This window comes from Antechinus flavipes, chromosome 2, assembly GCF_016432865.1.
Source record: "Antechinus flavipes isolate AdamAnt ecotype Samford, QLD, Australia chromosome 2, AdamAnt_v2, whole genome shotgun sequence".
Lineage (NCBI taxonomy): Eukaryota > Metazoa > Chordata > Mammalia > Dasyuromorphia > Dasyuridae > Antechinus > Antechinus flavipes.
Genome location: NC_067399.1, coordinates 621,665,232 through 621,688,346, shown reverse-complemented (window position 1 = coordinate 621,688,346; position 23,115 = coordinate 621,665,232). Strand labels below are relative to the sequence as shown.

Below are 23,115 nucleotides of genomic sequence, written 5' to 3'. Positions count from 1 at the left end.
TTATATTAAAAGTCTGTGAAGGTATTTATATTGATGGGCTGATCACTCAAGACAATCAAGGATTCAAGATGGAGCCATTTTTTACTGATAATATTTGCAAACAAATAGACAATTAGGACAGGTCCAGTTTAGCCAAAGGGAATGAGTCATTACATTTCAATTCTTCTCTAATTGATTTTTATCAATTTGATTTTTATTAGGTTTAAACAGATATGTATGTGGTAGGGAGGGGGGAGGGGAGGGATGAATTGGTATGGGAAAATTAGCAGGGTAATACAAAGACTGCATGATTCCTTATTAATGAAGCAAAACTCAGAATATACATGTAAATCTCAGGATACATGTAATAATATCAAAAATAGATATAAATTGTATCACTTTAAGTTTTGCAGAGTGCTTTACATATATTGTTTCATTCAATCTCATTTGATCCACAAATAGTTACTACTTTCACATATATAGTTTGATTGCTACCAGCCCTTTCTGTTCCATTTGTGATCTGGGAATGAAAAGTGATAAAGAACTAGCCTTAACAGTGGTGACAGAGGATGGTATGTTGAAATCCATATTCTGACACTGAAGTCCTAAACAAGTCATTTATAATCTCTCTAAATTTGTTTCTTCGTCTGTAAAATACCTACCCAAAAATAGGGTCTTAAAGTCCTGAAAAGTGCTAAAAATATTGCCATTGTCTATCCTCTTTGTTTTTTTTCTTGGCCTTAATAGTTGCGTGGGTCATCTGGCTCCTGCACACCTGGACCTAAGATCTCAGATCTGCTTCTAATTCTACTTTTTTCAAACCTCCTAACAATGTTTATTCTTTAGTATAGAGGTAATGGCCTCTGGATTTTTCCCGCCTTCACCATCACTCTTTCCTTTCTTCCCAGATCCCAGGCAAGAATTCCCTCCTCTTTTTCAGCTTGGAGCCCTATGAGGGGGGGACAGGATGTGACAGTAGGGGGTGGGAGGACAATGATTAAGCAGGCAGATAGATGGGTATCTGAGACCCACGTGTGACTCATGTATGGACATGAAGTGTAAAATATCCCAAAATAAGGTCTGAAGATCCTTGGAAAATGTTATAAATATTGTCATTACTATCCCCTTTGTTTTCTTGATAGTTGTATGGATTTTCAAGCTCTCCTTTGGATATCAGATCAGACTCTTTCCCAAACCCCCCAGCATTTCTTAAATATAGAGACAAAGGTTTGGATTTTTCTGTTGTAGTCTTTCTTCCAAAACTATTCATAATTCTTCAATCCAGGCTGATACAGATAGAATTCTCAACGTGGAGACTACAACTAGATTTCGTGGAGTATGTGAAATACTCTTAACTGAAATTCAGCATTTCCTTAAAATATATAAAAGTGAGAAAGCGGATCTATGGGTTTCGTCAGATTGTCAAAGAGGTCCATGACACATTCACAAACAGGTTAACTAACACCTACCAGAACAAAGGTATAGCATACGAATCAATAAGATAAGAACCAAGTTGATTCTTCCAGTTGCCCTCTTCCGCCCTCTAGGATAATTACTTTTGTTTACAACCTCCAATCTCATGGAGATTGACAATTCCCCACCCCCATTCCGGTCCACTTTCCTATAGCAAAGAATGAATATCCTCAAGATTCGAGGGTTGCAATCTCACATCTCTGAGGAGGCACAGACAGATCTGCTTTGGATTATAGGGAGGGGATCGAGATTGACAGCAGAGTAAGAATATCGGGGCGAGCCTCAGGATAAGATTCGGTAATACAGAAAAATCCACCTAATGGAATAGAACGTGTCCCTACTTAAGAGTCACACGTGGATCTCAGATGCCCATCTAACTGCCTGCTTAGTCATTGTCCACACCACCTCTTCCGTCACATCCTGTCCCCCGGCATAGGGCTCTAAGCTGCAGAGGAGAGAATTCTTGCCTGGGACATGGGAGCAAGCGGAAGAGTGATAGTGAAGATGTGAATGGGGAAAAAGTCCACATAACCAGATTCCCAAAGTCCCAAATTAAAATGAAGGAGGGGATAGATGTTGGAGAAAGAAAAGAACTAGCTGCAAAACTATGTCCTTTATAAACTGCTCAGTGGGAAGGAGGATGGGGTGGGGATGATCCGGGCCCAGGGTGTTAAGCCGCGAAAGTCATCATTGCTGATGGAGTTGCAGGGGAGAGATGTGGTGACCCTACACTATAGAATTTGTAGTTTTGGAAGAAGGGAAATAGTATGCACTTGCAGGAGAGGTGACTGGAAGGACTGAAAGTAAAGGACCTTCTCCTCCTTATCCAATCTACCGCAGGCTGTAATCTAAATCAGTACAACTGGATGGGTCTGCGGGCATAGGGCAGGGCCACCCCTAGCTGGCCGAGAACTGGTTCCGCAACCCCAGGACCTTCCTCATTGGCCGACGGGGACATTATTGTATTCGATCTGCAACATGTCCTTCCGCCATAAAATTTAATCCCTCAGGGAAAGAGCCACTCCTTTTCGCCCTCCCCCCCACTCTCGTTCTCGCCTAGTTAGAGGACGCAACCAAAAGAAGATTGAAGGCGTACTGGGCGGCGACAACAGGAAGGGTGGATGGGAGACAGAGAGGGGGAGGGTTACGGGGGCGGGGATTGCGTATGGATCTGCAGTAGTGCTGCGGCAGTGGGATCACCTTGAGACTGCAGCTTCGGAAAGCGGCAGAAGAACGTCGCTTCGGAGCAAGAGACGTCGCCACTTAGAGCTCCTTGGAAGGGACATCCTGCGCTGGAAGGTGAGGCCCTTATTGCAGTCTCCTCTTTGTCTCAGCCTACACTTACCTATCCGGGAAATCCATATTATTAAGAACTAGAAAATTTAGGGGAAGCTGGGCAACTCTACATCCCCTATGCCCCACATTCTCCTTCACACTTTTTCTGCTACTCCTAATTTCATTTCAGTCCAACTCCCACCCTGTTTCATCCGTCTCCAGCTCTTCTGGTATATTTCTTTACCCCCACGGTTCCTCATCTCATCATTTCATCCACCCCATCTCTTCTAGAATATGTAATCTTCCTCTTCTTGATTTTTCTCTTACTTCCTAGTGCGGTTCTTTAACCCTTCTTTCCAGTTACTTTAATGTGTCTCATCTCCCTTTTCATCCCTTTCTGTGCTCTTTTGGTGTGTCCTTTTCCCCTCCTCTTCCCTCATCTCATCTCCATACCACCTCTTTGATGCTTGCTCTTCTCTATTTTATATTTTAGCCTCCTCGGAACTCTCTTACTATATGCTCTTTCCCATTTCATCCCCCTCCCAGCTCTCTTGGTGCACGCTCATCTCCCTTCCAGCTCACTTGGTGCATGCTCATCCTCCCAGCTCTCGTATGTGTTATTCCCCTCCTCCATTCTTTCCCTCTCCTAGCTCTCTTGGTACGTCTTCTCCCCCTCCCCCATTCCTACCTTTCTGGGTGCATACTCGACCCTCTCCCAGCTCTTAGTGCTCTTCCCCTCCCCCATTTTTTCTTCCTTCCAGCTGTCTTGGTACGTGCTCTTCCCCTCCCCTCCCCCATTCCTACCCCCTCCTGGCTCTCTTGGTGCATGCTCATCCCCCACCCAGCTCTCTTACTTATAGAGCTCTTCCCCTCCCCCATGCTTTCTCCCTCCCAGTTGTCTTGGTACGTGCTCTTCCCCTCCCCTCCCCCCTCCTAGCTCTCGGTGCATGCTCATCCCCCACCCAGCTTTCTTACTTCCCCTCCCCCATGCTTTCTCCCTCCCAGTTGTCTTGGTACGTGCTCTTCCCCTCCATTCCCCCATTCATTCCCCCTCCCTACTCTCTTGGTGCTTACTCTTCCCCTCCCCCATTCCTTCCCCTTCTGTGCTCTCTGGGTGCATGCTCTTCACCTTCCCCATTCCATCCTCTCCCAACTTTTGACACCCTTTCCACTTTTCTTCCTCCCTGGGCACTTCTGGTTAATGCTCTACTTGCCTTCCAAGCATGCTCGTATCCAGGGCATGCTTTTTCCACTTCAGCTTTTCATTTCACCCCTATCCTTGGCCATCTCATGGACAGCTACTGGGTCCTTCTCCACTCTGTACAATGCTTCCCTTACATTCAGTGGTGGCAAAGATCAGGACTTTCCCCTTTTCTTTTAGGTTTTAACAACCATCACAAATACAGAAGTAGTTTGGGGATCCTTTTGAATTTGTGAATGTGAGGCTTCTTTTCTTCCCCTCCGTAACTCTACCCTGTGCTACTATTACACCCATATAAAGAAAACATGTCCTGGTAAGTTAGTTTGGGATGGGAGGAGATGAAAAGAGAATTGTCCCTGATTATTGCAGGCAGAGTACAATTACATAATCCTTTCCTGTAGTAAAGAGAAGGAAGGTGGGTGTGTTTTCTTAGCACTTTTTTTTTCTTTAAAATTTTTCATAATTTCCTGTTTTGCTCAGCTTTTGATCTCTGTGGGGAAAAAGACATTGAGTCCTCAGAATCTGAGGCTTAGTCTGATCTGTATTTACCTGGTTTGAAATACTCTTTAGGTAAGTGCTTCTGTAAAGAGGAAAAGGGCAGCTCCATGATGATGTAGGTCTTGGGACCTTCCCCTGAAGTCAGACAATAGGGCTTTTACATAGTGCTTGAGTAAAAGTTGGCTGGACCAGACTTCTCCATCTCTCCCTGACTCCCATGCACGTAGCTTCTGGTAACTCGGTGACTGCCTACTGCTGACTGGCTGCCTTAGGAACTGTTAGTCATATTTTATGCATTACTCTTCCACCGCATGATGCAGAAGGTTAACTCCTCCTGGATTTAGGAGAGTAAGAAAGTTGTTAGAGAAGGTTGTCGTTTATCTGTCTCAGACATACTTTCCCACATTCTTTTTACTTACTCATTGAATATGTTCATTTAGTGCTGAGACTAACATGCTTCATTTGGGCATTTGGGGTGGGGATTAACACCGGAGAGAAAGATGATAATGTGCATAACCATTGAATGCCTATTTCTCTTGTCACAGAATAACATAATGGGTCAGAGAAGTTAAATGCCATAATTTTTTATATTTTACTTTGCACTAAAACTGCAGATATGGAAATATATGATGATGCCTCATGGTATATGATATCCAGTATAGTAGTAATTAATGAGCGTCACTATTTCCCTGAGTTTTACAGAAAGTTAGATATAATGTTGTTCAGGAACTGAAACTTCCAAATGTTTTATGTTAACTAATGAAGACTTCGAGGAAGTTTATTTTATCTTTCTCTGATTTAAGGCAAAAATTAAAGCTTGAACTCGCTTTCTTTGCGATTATAAGCTCCTTGTGGGCACAGACTATTTACTTTGAATTTCTTTAGTCTGGCACAGAAATGCTTAATAAATGCTTCTTGGATTTAAACTTACGTGAAAAAAATTTTTGGTGTTGTTTCAATTAACTAATGTCTCCTGGAAACTCCAGGGGACCTCAAAAAGAGACAATCTCCCGAGGCATGCATTGTTTACCAGGCAACTAATAATTTTGGAAAATATCTATGCAAATTCCATTGAGACAAGCATCTATTGGGCTTGGATAGAACATGAATCAGCAAGAGTTTTTTCTCTTTTTAAAAGTTATGTTATTGTTTCACTTAAACTGGCAAAAGTGAATTTTATCTCTCTCCATACTCCCTCCTATTCTCCAATTCTATATGTATTTTTCTATGGTATAGTAAATTATTATTTTATGTGTAGTTTTCTTTGTACAATAAAATGTGAACTCTTTGAGGGCCAGAGTAGTTTACTCTCTGAGGCATCCCAATTAGATATGCTAGGTTACTAAATAAGTGTTTGAATTGATTTTATTTTGCCTGCTTCTATACCATGCAATACATCTGCTAGTAGATAAAATGAGTAAATAGCTTTGCTCTCTACAGCTAAAATTAGAATTGTGGAGTCCTAGACCCTTCTTGCATCCAAGGGTGTGTCTGTTCCCTAGGGCACCAAAAAGGGTGGGTCTGATGACTCCCTGCTGCACTGTTGATTGCAAAGGTTTTGTTCTCTATATCACAATCACCAGAGGTGATGAAATAGTTACTTCAGAGGAAAGTGATAATTTTGAAATAAATTTGAGCTGGAGCAAAGTTTTCCAAGATGTATCAGCCATTCAAGATAACAGCTTTTGAGAGAGCATTGTTTTTTGTTGGGTGAGTGAGGAAATTTGTATTGCCCTTGCCTATATAGAAGCTTCCCATTTCTTTTTTAGTCTAAGAGAATTGTGTTCATCTCCTCAAATCACTTCTTGAAGTAAAATTTTCATCTTTAAATCCAACCTCTATTCTAGGTTCCAGATTCCTTTCTAAGTAGTGAAATCAGTAATAAAACAGCAGAACATTTTGCCCCTTCTGGTTAAAATAGGGTGGAAGATAGTTATTAATAACTTACATGATTTTAGGATTTTCAAAGACCTTTCTTACCATGTGATGCAGGCAGTACAAATTATCTTCATTTTACAAATGGGGAAACTGAAACTTAGGTAGGGACCCTCTCATTTAAATATCTAGTTTTCATCCCCACTATTTTTTCATGAATTTGAAATCTAGAAATGATTCTATGAAACCTCATGCATATCTTTGAAGCAAAGGTTTTTGGGTTTTTTTTTTTTTTTACATCCAATAATTCGACTGGAAAAGAGAAGAGATGGAATTGAAGAACTTGGGATAAATTATAGTATTTAGTTTATTAATATAGGGATGCTTTGACTAACATTTCTTCCAGCACATTCTCCAATTTGATTATTGCATTAACGTAAAATAATTTAGTTGATATAGGAAAAGTGTATGGTATGACTTAAAATTTTAAGACAAAAATCCCCTTAAGTACTCATAACATTAAATAGGGTCCAAGGAGAGAGCCTTTAACTACAATAATTTCTTCAACTTCTCTCTCTTCTCTCTCTGTCTTTGCATCTCTCTTTCTGCCTCCCTCTCTCCTTCCCACTCCCCACCTTTTTCAGTCAATTGGGATTAAGTGACTTGTCCAGGGTCACACAGCTAGTATTAAATTATGAGGGTAGATTTGAATTCAGAACCAATGCTCTAATAGCTGCAATCTAGCTGCCCCATGACTACATTAATTTCTAAACAAGATGATATCGATAGGGGGAAAATGCCTATGCAAAGTTTGACTGACAACCTGCTTCAATTTTAATTTTACTTTAATCTCTCCTGAAAGAAAATCAGGGTATATTTGGCTGAACTGAGGAGAATTGGATAAACATAGAAATAGAAAATGCTTCATTTCAAATTTTTCCTTTGGTTCATGAGTCCCTTAAATAAGCCTATTTAGGGTGTGAGAAAGGAATGTTTCAGCTTAGTTTAAATGTCTTTAGAAAAGGCATAGTGACTTTCTGAGTTTAGATCCTGAAACAACAGGTTGCTGAATTTTGCCTCCCAATGAGAGGAGAGGGCTGAGCAGCTTTGGAGGGTTATTTTTGGCAGCAGAACTGCAGTGTGGTGTGCTGAATGGCACGTAGGGTGACTGTAGTACCTACCCGTGGCCAGCAAACACAGGAAGCCAAACAATCCAGGAAGAATTTTATGAGAGGGGAAAAAAAGAGGGCAGTTGATCTGCAGAGGCTTTAAATGAATGGTAAACCATCTGCTTGGTGTGGATCTAGGAAGGCAGATTGATTCCACTGCCAGTTGGGCATGGTTTTAAAGACTGATGTAGTAGACTGGCTATGATGAATGGTGGCCTGAATTCTGGAAAGAATAACTAACTATTGGATTGGAGGGTAGGTCAATTTTTAACAGCATAGGCATTCTGGGCCAAATTAATTTACAGGGATACCCAAGTATTCCAGATCAGTATAGATTTGTCTTCACTTTCCAGAAACTTCTGTTCTTAGTTAAAATGGTTTTATTTTGTGACTGTTTATATGACTTATATTTTATGAAGGAAGGGGGGGAGTAGACAGTTGAGAAACCACAGAGCTATGTCACATGGCTCCCCAAAAGCAGTGGTTGGCAAATTATAAGGCCCCCAAACTATTTTTGTATGATCTTCAGAGAAAGATAGTTTTTTTGCATTTTTAAATAAAGTTTTATTGTAATAAAAATAAATTTTAAAAGTTCTTAGTTCAGAAGACAGCCACCAACCTCGAGCTTAACAATCTAAAGATTTTTTTTTAATAATAGCCTTTTGTTTTTCAAAATACATTCAAAGATAGTTTTCAACATTCACCCTTACAAAACGTTGCATTCCAAATTTTTCTCCCTCCTTCCTCACCTCTCCCTTAGACAGCAAGAAATGCAATACAGGTTAAACACATGCCATTCCTCTAATCATTTTTCCACATTTGTCATGATGTACAATAAAAGTCGAATCAAAGTGGGGAGGGAGAATGAGAAAGAAAAAAAACCAAGGAAGCAAACAACAACAACAAAGTGAAAATACTATGTTGTGATCCACATTCAGTTCTCATAGTCCTTATTCAGGATGTGGATGGCTGTCTTCTAAAGATAGTTTTTTCTTAATACAACCTATACCTATTGTATGTTACCATGACATTGTATAAGGACCATGGGAAAGGAAGAGGAAGGTAGTTCTTTTTCTTTTTATTTCCAAGTGTCATCGGACCTGACTCTCACAATATCTGCCTGTTAATTACTTTGTTTAAAAAAAAAAGGCCAGAATGTCCATCAACTCAGCAGTTGCTTATTTTACTGCTGTTCACTTTTTTTAAATTAGTGATAGTTTTATTTGTATTTTGCCTTGATAAGACCCTAATGAGGGTATGATATTGTGTTTAGTTCTAAACATCAGTTTGAGAAGACATAAGATTTAGTTGACTAAGATAGTGCCTTTTGAGCCCTTGTCATATAAAAAGCATTTGAAATAACGGGGAAGGATAAGATTCAGGGACCTCTTTGGAGGAGGATTCTTTAGTTTATTCGGAATCAGATCAAAACCAGAAGCAATGGGAATTACAGAGAGTTGTATATTTGCTATCTAATAAAAATATCACGTTGAATCTCGGGTTAGTATATATGTAAGACAAGAGTTTATTAAATATTTACAATATGCCAAGCACTGTTTGAGGCTCAAAGAATAGGAAAGAAATAGTCCTTGCCCTCTCAAGGGTCACATTCCACTAGGGCAAGCATAAAAATATGTATGTTTACATACATATACATATGTATGTAAAGTATATGTATATGTACATTCTATATGTATAGAAAGTGAAAGATCAGGTAAGAGAAGATGTATTTGTGCTGAGCCTTAAAAGACTAGGAATTCCTTAAGGCACTGGAGGGGAGGGAAGAGCTTTCCAGGCATGTAGGACATCCTGTACTAAAGGCAAGTAAGATAGGTAGGAAATGGAAAAAATGAATTGTGCAAGTAGGCAATTATGGTTTGAACACAGATTATATGAAAGGGGAAGTAATATGAAATATGTTCAGAAAGACAGGTTGGAGCCATATTGTGAAAGACTTGAGCAGACAATGAACAAGGATCTGTTTGTAATCTGCATTGCTGGAGAGACAGGCTCATTTCTGAGTACCACATTGAGTAAAAACTGATTAGAGCTGTCCAGAAATGAAGCTGCTTTGGAATAATAATGGTCCTAATATTCTTGATCAGAAGTCTTCAAGCAGAGACTAGATGACAACATTTGTTAAAGTGGAATTTGGTCGGGATTACAGAATTAATGAATGCATTATTCAGATAATCATCTGAGCCTTTGTTGCTCCTATATTTCAGATAAATGTAGTTTCCCACTCTTTAGAATAGTTTCTATAAAACACTTTTAGACTAAAACTGGTTCCTGTTTAAGATTAGTAAGGAAAATCTGTATATATATAATACCTACAAATGGTACGAAAACTAAAAACTGTTTATCTTTTTCAAAACTTTATCTGACTAAAAACCAGAGCTGTTCAATTCTATTGCTGAATATTTCTGGTTTCTGACTCAAATTCTGCTTTCATCCCTTTAAGATAATAGCTGGAAAAGACATTAGATGTCACCACTTCAACTTCCCCTTTACAGATAAAGAAACTGAGGCTAAGTGAATCTAACAGTACAGGTTGTAAATTCCTTTGGACCTGAAATTCATAATCAAGTTCTCCAATTGCAATTCTGGCACACTTTCTACTAGGCCATGCTGTACCTTAGGCTTCTGAAAGGATGTGTCATTCTGACTCTTTGGTATCCAGTATAGTATAATGAATGTAAATTTTTTTTCTTGAGTATTTTTTCCTATAACAAATGTGATGCTTTGGGAATTCTTTCTATACCAATACCAGTAATAGGCAAGAAAAAGAAAGTCATAGAATTTCTGCCTATAATATCTTCCCAATACTTTCTTGCAGAAGGGAAAGGGAAACTCATTTACTGAGTATAGAACCCTTTTAGCTTTGGCTAAAGATTTTATGCCAAGTTGGAAATTAGTGAGTTGATTGATAAAGTTGATTAATAGTTGATTGATGAAGAATTTGGGACTTAGAGAATTAGAATAATTAGCTGAACACTTCCTACTTTTTACAGAATGATGCAGGATCTTAGAAGCAAAATGCTTCTAATTTTAAATATTTTATTTTCCCCCAACTACATGTAAACACAATTTTTAATGTTCTTTTTTTTTTTAAAGTTTTGAATTCCAAGTTCTATCCTTCCTTCTTCTCCCCCAATAATAAGCAATCTGACATGTTATACATGTGCAATCAAATAAAACATCTCCATATTAGTCAAAATTTCTATAATTTAAATTTTTTATTCTTGCCTGATATGTAAACAAATATTTGTGTCTGAGAACAGGGGAAACATAATTTGGAGAACCCAGAAATATTTTAAAGTAAAGTGACAAGTTACCCTTTATTATGCAATGGAAAGAAGACTGGCTGGAGAAGAGGGATTTTTTTCAATCTCCTTTTTCTCTTTGTATGACAGTGGAAAAGGGAAATAACCAACCTCTTTGGGCCCCTGTCTCCTTACCTGTAAAATAAGGATTGAACAAGATGACCTCTAAATCTTTTTTCCCTCCAATTTTCTAAATCTTTAAAGCTTGAATGAGTCATGAGAAAGAAATGACAGTTCTGAACAGCATTCAAATGATAAATCATAGCCTGGACTGAGTAATTTATATAACGTTTGAGTTTGGGGGTTTTTGCTGGAGGTTTGGGGGTTTTTTTTTCCCCTTTGGTATAGTAAGAAGGTAGCAAGTGATTTTATTGGCTCCTCACAAATTCAGAAATCTTTAAGGTTGTATATTAAGAGGAGGAATTTGCTTTTCTTTGGACTAAGTAATTCCATATCATACAATAAATATTCCTCAATTTGTTTCTGAATCGGCAAGGATTAAGAAAGAATCTTGGCTTTCCCTTCCTCCTTCCCCTAATTTCTTTTCTACTCTTTTCCTGAAGACCTCAGAACTTGGTTCTTAAAGAGTTTTGGGACAAATTAGTTGATGGGCAGCTGATTAAAATTGTTAAGGACACTTTTGTCCTTATATTTTCCAAAATATATTTTGTCATAGTATCTCTGGCTTTCCACAAGACTGGATGAGACCAGGTTATAGTAGTGGAGGGCAAGAGAGGAATGTGGTGATAATTCCTGTTTTAACCAGTCCCATTCTTGATATGTTGTAGATTAAAATAACAAAACTGAATATGATAAAAGCTGACTCTAATGAAAAAAATCTCATTTTTCACAAAGGTATCTTCCCCATGGCTTTCAGGAAGATCCTGCTACAGTGGCAAAGGCTTGGGACTAGGGCATCAGTATCAGGAAAGATTCTTTGCCAGTATATATGGAGAAGTTGGATAACTAATAACCAGAGGTGGATTGTGCATGTCTTTGCCTCTTGAGGAGGGTTCAATGAGTCAGCTGCCTGATAAGCCATGCTGCATGTGCTGGTAGGAAGCTATTCTGAAGCCTGCCTGGTAATAGTAGAGGGGAAGTAAACTGCAGAGAGAGTCTTTCTGATATTGCCTATCTCTGGCTTTCCACAAGACTGGATGAGACCAGGTTATAGTAGTGGAGGGCAAGAGAGGAATGTGGTGATAATTCTGTTGGAAATACAAAAGGCTAGTTAACTACTAAGAAAAACCCATAGCCCAGGCTATAGACACATCAGGCAATTCATTTTTTGGATTTTAATCTGCTAATATGCAATGCTTGCATATTTAGTACCATGCTAAATTACATGAGATTTACTAAATATTAGGTGATGGAAAAATGAACAAGTCTATTCAGATAATATATACTGTCATTTATTTACTAATTATTTATGTATTGCTTCAACTTTGCAATCAGTTATAAATATTACAAGCATTTGGGGGAAAGGAGTCCTTTCCACCTTTATTGAACATCACTAAAAGTCTAGAGAGCTTGAAGGTTTCAAGAGAGATGAGAACTGACATAGAGCTCAAATACTGATTTAGATAGATCCTGAGGAGGGGAAAAGCCATTCCAGATAAAGATCTCAAAGTGACAAAGCTTGTAGGCGTGTTTTAAAAGTAGTAATGGAGAGTATTATTATGGGTTAGAATTAAAGAATAGTGAAAAATAAAGTTGGATAGGTTGGATGTAAATAAAATTGTAAGGGAGATGGAAACTGACTTATTTAAAATAGAAGCTCTAATGATGTGGGGAAAGAAGTAGAGAGAGCACAGAAATGGCAGCTGGAAAACCTATGTTTTACTCCTAATTCTGGCATTAATTTTTCCTTTATTGGGAAAGTTATTTCACTTCTAGGCTGTCAGATGAAATTGATCTAGACTTCTTAAGGTTCTTTTCACCTATAATGTTTTTTGATCACTAAACTTGTTATTCCCCCACTTAAATATAATAGGATAAAAGTCATACCTCTCTTAGCCTGGCACTGGGGTTGTAGCATTGTATATATCTATATTATGGTAATAGTAAATGTGGATTAGTGAGAAGAGTGGTATATTTTTCTATGGTGCTTAAAAAAAATCTAGGTGAAGTTTGATTCCGATGATGAAATAATTTATGGGATTTGTCCAGTCCTGATTTAAGAAACTATTATAGTAATACTCAAACGAGAAACTTTATGATCTTTAAGTTAATTACAAAGTTGAATACTAAGGATATGTTTTAGAAACCAAATCTTCAGAAAATTATTTGTTGATGGTTCTCTTGATCCCTGGGGTCGAGATCAAGTATTTCTCCTTGTATTCTTTTCCCCTACAGCATAAGAATTTGGAAAAACTAAACAAAAGAATGGTTAAGGAATAAGTTGAATTACTAAGGTGCTTTTTAAAAATTTACTTATCTAGGCTATTCCTGGCAGGATCAAATCCCTACTGATATTAAAACACTGAGCACTAATGGAATTAAGTACTTAGAAATGGCTAGACCTATGAAGGACAAAGAAACAAAAGAGCTGATGGAAATATCACAAAAGGGTTGCAGGCATAATGTCGGTAGATAAAGTTTTACTCAATTGAATAACTTGGAAAGTATATGTATAGCTTTTAACCAGTTGGTGTTATGACTTACTCCTGCTACATCTGAAATAATTAGCATAAGAGATAGAATTGTAGAGAAGATAAAAGGTGACTAGAATATTTGTTGACAAGGCAATAATCCCTTCAGTTTAATACCCTAGAGATAGCTGTTTTTGCAGTCTATGGACCACTCCATTGGTAAGACAATTTCCTCATAATCTTAATATCTGACCTTTAATTTATTTCAGAAACTAAGATATTCCTTCAATCTTTTTACAGCCCTTCAGGTCAAGGTTCCTTCTACTCATCAGCGTTTAGTTTCCAGTTTGAACCATCAGATTTAAGTGAAAACAGTAAGACAGTTTCAAAAGATTACAGGTATCCATTTCTTTCCTTGCACATACATACAAAGCCACTACTATACATGTTTTATTATCTAAGTAACATGCAAGGATCCAAATAATATAGAGTTGGGGTGGGTTTGGGGGAGCAGCATGGAGTTGATCTTTTAAATGAAATTACAGTTTATTATTTAGTCTAGATATTAGTCATCTCAAACCTAAGAGAAAAATTGTAACATTTGAAATTACTTATCTCAAATGTGTGGTCCTGATGATACTAAACCATTCCTTTAGTAATCTTGCCTCTGTACTATAGAAATATTTTGGTAGGCTAATCACATCTATGGAGATAAGGTACCAGAATAGGCCATTCACAAAATTACATTTCACAGTTGAAAGGAATATCAATATCTGCCTAAGTTAACTTATACTAGAAATACAATCATGTTTACAACACATTGGTCATTTAGCCTTTCCTTGAAGACCTATCTATAGATTGGAGGTGAGGGGGAGCAATGATACATCTAGAAAATATCTATTTCACTTTTGGATAACTCTATTTGTTAATTGTTTTATTTTTTACATTTGTTTTTTAAACTTGATAATTTACAAAGCTTACCATTGAGAAGCACATGTGAAGTTATAGAAAATATTTCCATATAAGTCATGTTGCATGTTCTCTCAAAAAAAAAGCACAAGAAAAATGGGATATCACTAATTGTTGGGATCTTAAAGTTATATAGCTGGTACAGGACCTTATTACCTGTTGCCCAGACTATCAGAATGGCATGCCCCTTTTTCTTCCTGCTTAAATCTATTCCCCAGTCTAGACTATTCTGTATTCAAGATTCCCAGTCCCTCTCTAGCCTCTACAAACACACCCAATCAGTGGCTCCCTGTTACCTCCTGGACCAAAATAAAATACTATTTTGGCCTTTATAGTATAATCTGGCCCCTTACCTGTCTACTTTCTTATACTTTACTCCCTCCTATAAAGTTTTTAATCTACTGACACAGACCTTCCTGTTCCTTGCATAAGACACTTCCAACTCGCTCTAGGAGTTTTCACATATTGTTTCTACCTGGAATTATCCCTCCTTATTTCTTCATCCAAACTTTTGTAAATTCAAATTTCACCTTCATGAATTCTTCCCCAGTCTTCTTAGTCTTCGTAACTTTTTGAGTAATTGGGGCTCTTTTCTGCTTATGCTGTGGGATTCTTTGCTATCTTCATTAGCATGTTACATTGAGCCTAAAGCTGGCTTCATTGAGCAATATAGCTCTCTACAACCACCAGATTTGTCTCCTGCTGCCTGGCTATTCCTTTCTTATTATCAAATTTAAAAGGTGACCTCATGAACTCATTAAATCTTGGTTGATTTAGAATAATGTTCTGACATAGGATCTTTGCTTCTTGGAATTTTGACAAGCATGCCATCTCTGGCTGTATTCAAGTCACTGATTTTTTAAAAATGAAAATGGCATAGGACCACAAACATACCTGGGACAGTCCATGGAAGTTCCAAGATCACATTATGGTACTTACTACTTTTATTTTTTCCACAAGAATAGCATGAGAGACTATGAGTTGTGCTCTAAACCAAAACACGCACTGATGAATCATTATCTTAGCTTAGTGACCCTTTCAAAAAAAGATTTGGATGAAAATAATGCCTTTGGGTCATCATTGCCTTCTCTTTAATAGGATTTGAAGTCAAAGCTTTGAGATTATCTAGTTTCTCTTCCTTTATTCCTCCCCCTCCTTTGTCCTACTATACTCCTTGGCTCTTATATGGAGGTGGTTTTTCATAGGTTAGCTGGGATCATTACTATAATCATGACACATTAATATTGTACTTGAACATTTACCAAAGGCTTTCCTTACAGCATATCTGGGAAGAAAGCAATTTAGTTTATACATTTTGAGTTAGGGGAAGGAGTGGAGGGGTAGAAGGTAGCCTTAAAATATTTTTTACCTTTTTATAGGAATACCTCAGAGATTGCACATTTGGCTTTAGACTACCACAGTAAAGTAGGTTACACATTCTTTTTCAGTTTCCCAGTACACATATAAAAGTTAAGTTTACATTATAATCTGTTAAGTGTGCAATAGTATTATTTATAAAAGCAATTAATATACTTTAAAGATAATTTATCTTTAAAAAAATGCTGCACCCAAAGAAAGAACACTGGGAAATGAATATAAACTGCTTGCATTTTTCTTTTTCTTCCCGGGTTATTTATACCTTCTGAATCCAATTCTCCCTGTGCAACAAGAAAACTATTCGGTTCTGCACATATATATTGTATCTAGGATATACTGTAGCCTATTCAACATGTAAAGGACTGCTTGTCATCTGAGGGAAGGGAAAAATTGGAACAGAAGTGAGTGCAAGGGATAATGCTGTAAAAAATTACCCTAGCATGGGTTCTGTCAATAAAAAGTTATGTTTAAAAAAAAAATGCTAGTCATCTGAACTTTCAGCAAGCCATAATCTTGTTTTGGAAGTCTTGCCTCAGTGTTAATGGCTGCTGACTGGTCAGGGTGGTGGTTGCTGAAGACTGGGGTAAGTGATGGCAGTTACTTAAAATAAGACAGCAATATTCACTTGAACAGTTAGTGGACATTGTATAGTTATTAACTGGTCTAATTTCAATATTTTTGCATCTCAGGGAATAAGGAGGCCCTACAAGAGGAAAAGATGAGGAGAAGCTGGTCAGTAGAGCAGTCAGAACATGCATAATATTTATCTATTAAGCTTTATCTTATATAAGTATGGTTCATTGTGTGCACACACAATTACAGTGCTAATGTCAAAAATCACTGTTCACAGATCACCATTAATAGATATAATAATTTTAAAATATTGAAAAAATCATCAAAATGTGACACCGATACAATATAATCATGTGCTGTTGGGAAAATGGGACAGATAGATGTGTTCAATGCAAGGTTGGCACAAATCTTCAATTTATAAAAACAAACCTGCAGACTGAACTGTAATAAAGTGAGCTAGATATCCCGGAAAGTGATAGGTAGACAGGTAGAGACACATAACAGGGTGGAGAAGGGGAAGGAGAAAGCTGGATAGTACAAATGCACTCGATATATTAAGGTGTTTTTTTAAAAAAAAAAACACATAGCAAGGAAGAAACTTGCTCATTTGGAAGCAAGTAGATAGTCACAATCTGTTTTGAAAATAAGAGTTAATGTTTTAAGGACTGTTGTCTTCAGAAAATAGCTTCATCCAAAATCAACTTCACTCTCAGATCTACATATACAGCTTTTATTTCTCTGCTGAGAACTAGTCTTGAATTATCAAGTCAGTCAATAAAATCTATTAATGTTTAATGATAGAAAAAAAAGAAAATAGAATAGTTAACTTATATGACCATTTCAGTCCAAGAGCAGATTGAACATTATCTTACTGGCAGGATTTCTATGTTACTATAACAGTCAGAATTCTATATACTGTTACTCACTCTCATTAAAATGAGAGGCTATTAAAGGAAGGAGCATCTTGCTGTCTTTTGCCTGGTGTCAAGCCACATCAGGAGTATTATGATCACTTATGGATGCCACATTTTAAGAATGATATCAACAAAATGGAATGAGTCCAGCTAGCAGAATAAAGAGGTTGGGAATATTTAGCTTGGAAAAAAAAACTCGGGTAAGGACATGATAACTAGATGTCTTGAAGTATTTGAAAGGCTTCATGGGCAGGAGCTATACAGAGGCAAATTTGTACTCGATCTTATGGGAAAACTTAATGATATTTACAGCTATCCCAAATTGGAATGGGGTGCCTTAGGATGTAGTGGGAGCATGGTCTTGAAGTTGAGGCTCTATGATTCAGTTTCTTGATGCTATAGAAAAGTTTTAAGATACAAAGTAGACTGGATTATCTGAGATCTCTTCTGATTCATTCTCTGAGGGGGAAAAGTATAACTCCACATCACCCGCTATATATTTCCATATACATGGATTAGCCTTCTCTGAATGGTGACTACCTATACCCAACAAGTCACACAAAGCTTGCTCCCTCCCCAGTAAAATGGAATGTTATAACAAAACAATCATTCTACTCATTGGAAAACAATGCTGTATTCTTAATCAAGAGTGGTTTAGAGCTGAAAGACTGGTCCTTATCATAGTTATATTTCCTAGCAGTAGTTGATAAAGATAAGTGCATGACAAACAAGTAAAGCAACTTTGATTTATTTAAATGTAATTGAAAGAAAAATGAAATGGACAGCAGAAATATTCACAGAATATAGTCATTTCATCCAGAAGTTAGTCACATAAATTAATTGCTACAGCAGAGATCTCAGGGAGTTCAGAATGTGCCTTGAATGCACATGTGTTCAATGAAGCAGTGAAGCACTGGTTTATTTGCTAGAGGAAGATAAATGACTATCAAAGAGTTGGCAGGCTATCCAACTGTGCAAAACATCCTAGGTGCATTCAGGGATGAAATTAGGACTGCATACAAAAGAAAAATGGAAAAAGATAAAAAGATTTGAAAAATCTATTTTAAACAAATTTCATCTAGAATAAAGTCTCAGACTAAGATTCTAATGTCCCAGTCCACGTTGAGATTCTTGGGAGAGGTAGAGATGGCTCTTGACAGAACAAAGATGGGCAAAGCAGCCAGATTTGGATCAAGTATATCTAGAGCAGGTCTGGGTAATCGGTCAGTTGTGGGGGCGTTGAAGGACCTGTACAGTGTCTAAACAAGAGGACATAAAATTCAGCCTTATTAATAATAATAGGAGGAAAAAAGTCATCACTAATCATCTAGGTGGTACAGTAGTGGATATACAGTACAAATCTGGAATTAGGCAGACCCAAGTTCAAATGCAGTTACAAACACTGTGGCTTTAGGCATACCGTTTGCCTTTTGCCTCAGTTCTGTAGCAATAATAGGCTATATCTCTTAGGGTGATTGTGAGTTTTGAAAGTAATTTATTTAGAACAAATGTCTTGAGTCTGAGAAACTTGCATCTCTGTAGAAATTAAGGCAGAATCTTCTGTATATATATATATATATTCTTCCAAGTAAATCCCTATTGGCCAGCTCGCAGAAATTCCACCTATATGCTAAAAAGGATTCGTTTAGTATAAAACTAACACAGTATCTTAACAGCCTGCTTTTTGTCAGTATTCAACTCTTTACCCAACAGGATTGCTTAGTTCTAATGAAGAAAAATAAAGGTCAGGGAGGGAGTTAGTGTGATGACCTAAGTCAATTAATGAGCTGTGACAGTGAGTTTGAGCTATGCTGCCAAAAGGGTAGCTAGGATTGCCAATGCTAGTAGACTACCGGAAGATTTTATTTCTTTTTCTTTTTTTTTATTTTGGAGGATAATGAGAGTTGATTTCTAGCCCTCTATTTTTAGAAAAGTTGCACACAGATGAAAATTTTTTTAAAAATGGCAAAGTAACAGGGTAATCATTTCTGTTAACTGGAGAATTTGTGTTCCTTGTGTTAATAGTGCATGTAAAATCCATTTTTAAAAGCAGAGTGTATGAGCTACAGAGAGGCCAATTTTTACTGGATCAAATTAGAATGGTATGGCCAGTAAAAAAAAAAAAATTGGCTTTGCAGAAAAGCGTCACGCCAAACGTTTTATTAATCTTGTACTTGTTAGGCTATAGGATTTGATACCTGGGTTCTTTTCTCATTAACTTTCTGTCCTGCTGTCTTATGACTCAGGAATATGGAGGCGAGCAAAACGCCAAGTGAATTAGCATGCACAGCTATTCAGAACCAGCAGCTGTTTGCTGCCATGGCCGACACCTTTCTGGAACATATGTGTCGTTTGGATATCGACTCAGAGCCCACCGCTGCCCGAAACACTGGAATCATCTGCACCATTGGTGAGTTCTATGGCAATAACACAGATGCTGCAGGCTCTCAGAGCTTTCTTTGCTACAAAGAGGGTTTGGAGATCTTATATTGTTAAATGGAAGAGATTTTTTTCAACCTCTTTTTATCTGAGTTTCAAATCTGATTAACACGGAATTTGTTTTAAATGCCTGGTGAAAATAAAAGGGAATTTTAAAACTTGAAGAATTTGATCTAGAATACTAATGTTGGAAGTGACGGATTTATTCTTCCCTTGAGGATTAAGTAGGAAGGGCAGTCCCTAGACTGTCCTTTCCAAGTCATTTTTCTTAAAGGTCCTGAAAAAAAAAGGACGTATTATGTACAACAGATGGGTTGGACCCAGACATGGTGCAGAACATAATAGAACACTGCATCTAGAGCTGAGGAATTGACTTTTAGTCCTAGCTGTGCCACTTTCTAGATGGATTACCTTGGGTAATTACTTTATCTCTTTTGAAAGCAAGTTTTCCTTAACAGTAAAATTGAAGAGGTTGAACTAGATAATGATTAAGGTTCCTCTAGAGTTCTGACCAAACCTCATCCAGTGCTTTTAGTCCTAATTAAACAGGATACAAAGTGGGGGTGGGGGGAGGAATGAGAGCTGGGAATCAAAGAAAACAGAAAATAGAAAGTTTAAAGCTTCATGAAATGTGACTTTTATATATAGCTAGCTGTTCATGGTTTTGTCACTTAGGTCCAGCCTCCCGATCTGTGGAAAAGCTAAAAGAAATGATAGCAGCTGGAATGAATGTGGCTCGTCTAAACTTCTCCCATGGAACTCATGAGGTAAGGGTCCCGGCAGGAGTGGAGAGATGAGTGTGGGAATAGTCTCTTCTATTGCTCGTTTCATCCAAAAGATCTTTTTTAAAAAGAAGAAAAATATGATTAACATAAAAATATAAGATATTTCTAGGTGGTCCCTTTTTCTTGCTTTTCTGTTAAACCTTTCCAGTTAACAAAGAAATTAAAACAACTGATACAATGACTAAATCTGGCAAGTTTATACAGTATTCTACCCTCAAGTCTTCCTGCATTTCTGCTGAGAAGTATGAGATGGGGTTCATTATCTCTTGGGACCAAAGAATTGAATGTGTAGGGTTCTTGTAGATAGCATTCTTTTAGTGTAATTAAGTATATTTTTCTTGTTGTGAGTCTACAAGCATTTGTTATTTAAACTGCCAGGCTCTGCTAAATGCTGAGTATATAAAAACAAATATGGCTCCCATGCTATGGGATGAGGTATAATATGCAAATAAGTATGAACATAGAAGCAAAGGGAAAGTAATTCCAATGAGGAGATTCCTCACTTCCCTGTAGGAATGGGAATGGGAGTGAGAGTTTATAAATGGCCAATTCATAACTTGAACTTAGGTCCTCTGGTTTCAGAGTCATTTTGTTATGACTTTGTAGCAGTTCATATGTCTACCCATTTTTCTGAGTTCTTTAATGGTCCTTATTTCTTACTGAATGGCAATATTCCAATACCTACATAGACGTTTTGTTTAGCTGTTTCTCAGTTACTTGGCACCTATATTTTTTCATTTCATTATTTATACGAAAATATAGCGATGAATAATTTGATATTGAGGTCGTTCTTTCCTTAATACCCTTAGAGCATCTACTCAGTAATCAGGTTATTGAATATGAAGAGTTTAATCACTTTTTTTTTTGGCTGAGGCAATTGAGGCAAAAAGTTAAGTGATTTGGCTTAGAAAAAATTCCAAAATGTTTTCTGGAATCAGTAGACCAATTCATAGCTTCACCAACAGTTTATTAACATTTATATCTATAGCCTTTCCATCTTTTCTCATCTTTGGTACTAGATATAAAATGAAGCTTAAGACCATTGTTTGATACTGGGTATCTATACAGATTCTTTTGTACTAAAACCCTCTTGTAGTTTCTTTCCTAGCAGAGAGTTAACCTTTTCTGGAATGTTTTTAGACAGTGAAATAAAGGATGGTGCACGTTCAATATACCTATATTATGAGTTGGTGTTCATGGAGCACCCAAAAATGGCATGACTTTTGGATATCCCTGAGACTTGGAGCAGCCTAAACCCCTTTCTTTCCTTTACTTTCCTGAGCTCCTTGATCAGCAGAATTACGCTGAGCTGTTGAGTTCTGCACATCCACCCTCTGGCATTTGGAAGCTGGTATTAAGTTCAAGCTAAGAATAAGATCACAAGAAATGAAACCGGGAAAGAGTGCTCCTCCAATCTAGAAATAGGAGGCTTTTAATTGTGGGGTCATTCCATAAACAGTTTATGGCCTGGTAAGCATCTGGCTTTGTAAAGGTCATAAGCAAGAACTTCCAAGTGATGGAGGTGAAGAAGCTGTCACAAATTACTAACACACGCAGATTGGATGAAGGCTTTCAAAGGAATAGACCATACTACTTATCAAAGTTACTTTGGTGTGACTTTACTGAGGCTTAGATCCTTGCTCCTAACATTTTGCATATGTTAGCACTTAGCATATGTCTTACATGTAGGGTGTAGGAGCTAAAATAGATATGAGATGTGCAACATTTCAAAATCTCTTTTTTCACTGAGCTAGATCTTTTATCCTTTATATTAGGATTTGCCTTTCTACTAAAGACTAGAAATGTTTAGAGATGGAGCTAGAGTCTAAATTAATGTTGAAGAATCTAAAACTCTGGTTGCTCATTTTGTAAAAATTGAAATATTCTCAATATAAGAGACTTAGATTTTAAATCAAAAGGCTTTTGCTGAGGTTAGAGTGATTGAATGTGGAAATTTTGCTGCACCTGCTGTCTCAAGTTCCTTTTATAGTTTGTTTGACTCTCTGCCAAAGGCCTGGTACTAGGCAACAGAATATAAAGGCCAAGAAGCACACATTGAGCTGTGCCAGTTTTCAGTCCTCTTCTGAGTCGACATTGAATTTCCCTCCCCCCTCCTTTTAAATTAAGGAATAACAGATATTCTGATCATATATATGGTAATATATAGTATCTGGTCCCTAAATTCAGTCATTGATATGAGCTGTTTCAGCGCTTAACACCCTGTAGATCTTCAGAAGTATCTGCTTTTATATAGTTAAATGTAGAATCTTGAGGAAGATATAGCCTTTGTTAAATTTCTTTCTATTATTGCAAAACAAGTTAGCAGTTTTCTCTTTTCAGTTGATCAAACAAAAGAAAGACTGAGTCGAAAGTTGTATACTGACTTTGAGATTGATCACTGAGAGAGTACCCTGAGATTCCTCGGGGACTCTTATTCATAAACCCCTTAAAAAGGGATTTATGCTCATTGCATTGAAGTTTTCATGAACAGTAATAGTGAAAATAGCAGGTGGAAAAATACATTTGTCAACGGTTTCCTTTTGACTTCATTCTCTCGACATTTCCAAACTTTTATCTTGTCTCTCTGAATTCCTTTCTAATCTAAGTTCAAATAAAAGGGATAGAGGATATAAAAGGGTACATTCAGAAGTTAGTGAGTAGAAAACAACTCTTA

General features: G+C 37.3%; 1 protein-coding gene across 4 annotated transcripts in view; it reads left to right on the top strand.

Annotated features, from left to right (window-relative positions):
- The first annotated feature begins 2,634 nt into the window (after nt 1-2,634).
- The window catches only part of PKM (pyruvate kinase M1/2), a 32,371-nt gene continuing 11,890 nt past the window's right edge, over nt 2,635-23,115 (top strand). For 2 of the 4 annotated variants that reach the window (XM_051981932.1, XM_051981933.1), the window contains exons 1-4: nt 6,063-6,136; nt 13,685-13,783; nt 19,464-19,627; nt 20,332-20,423. In XM_051981932.1, coding sequence (XP_051837892.1) covers nt 6,084-6,136; nt 13,685-13,783; nt 19,464-19,627; nt 20,332-20,423 — 408 coding nt within the window. In that variant the 5' untranslated portion in view covers nt 6,063-6,083. Of the gene's footprint in view, nt 2,752-6,062; nt 6,137-13,684; nt 13,784-16,419; nt 16,463-19,463; nt 19,628-20,331; nt 20,424-23,115 lie in introns of those variants that run through there. The other 2 variants (XM_051981934.1, XM_051981935.1) reach the window with 2 other exon arrangements.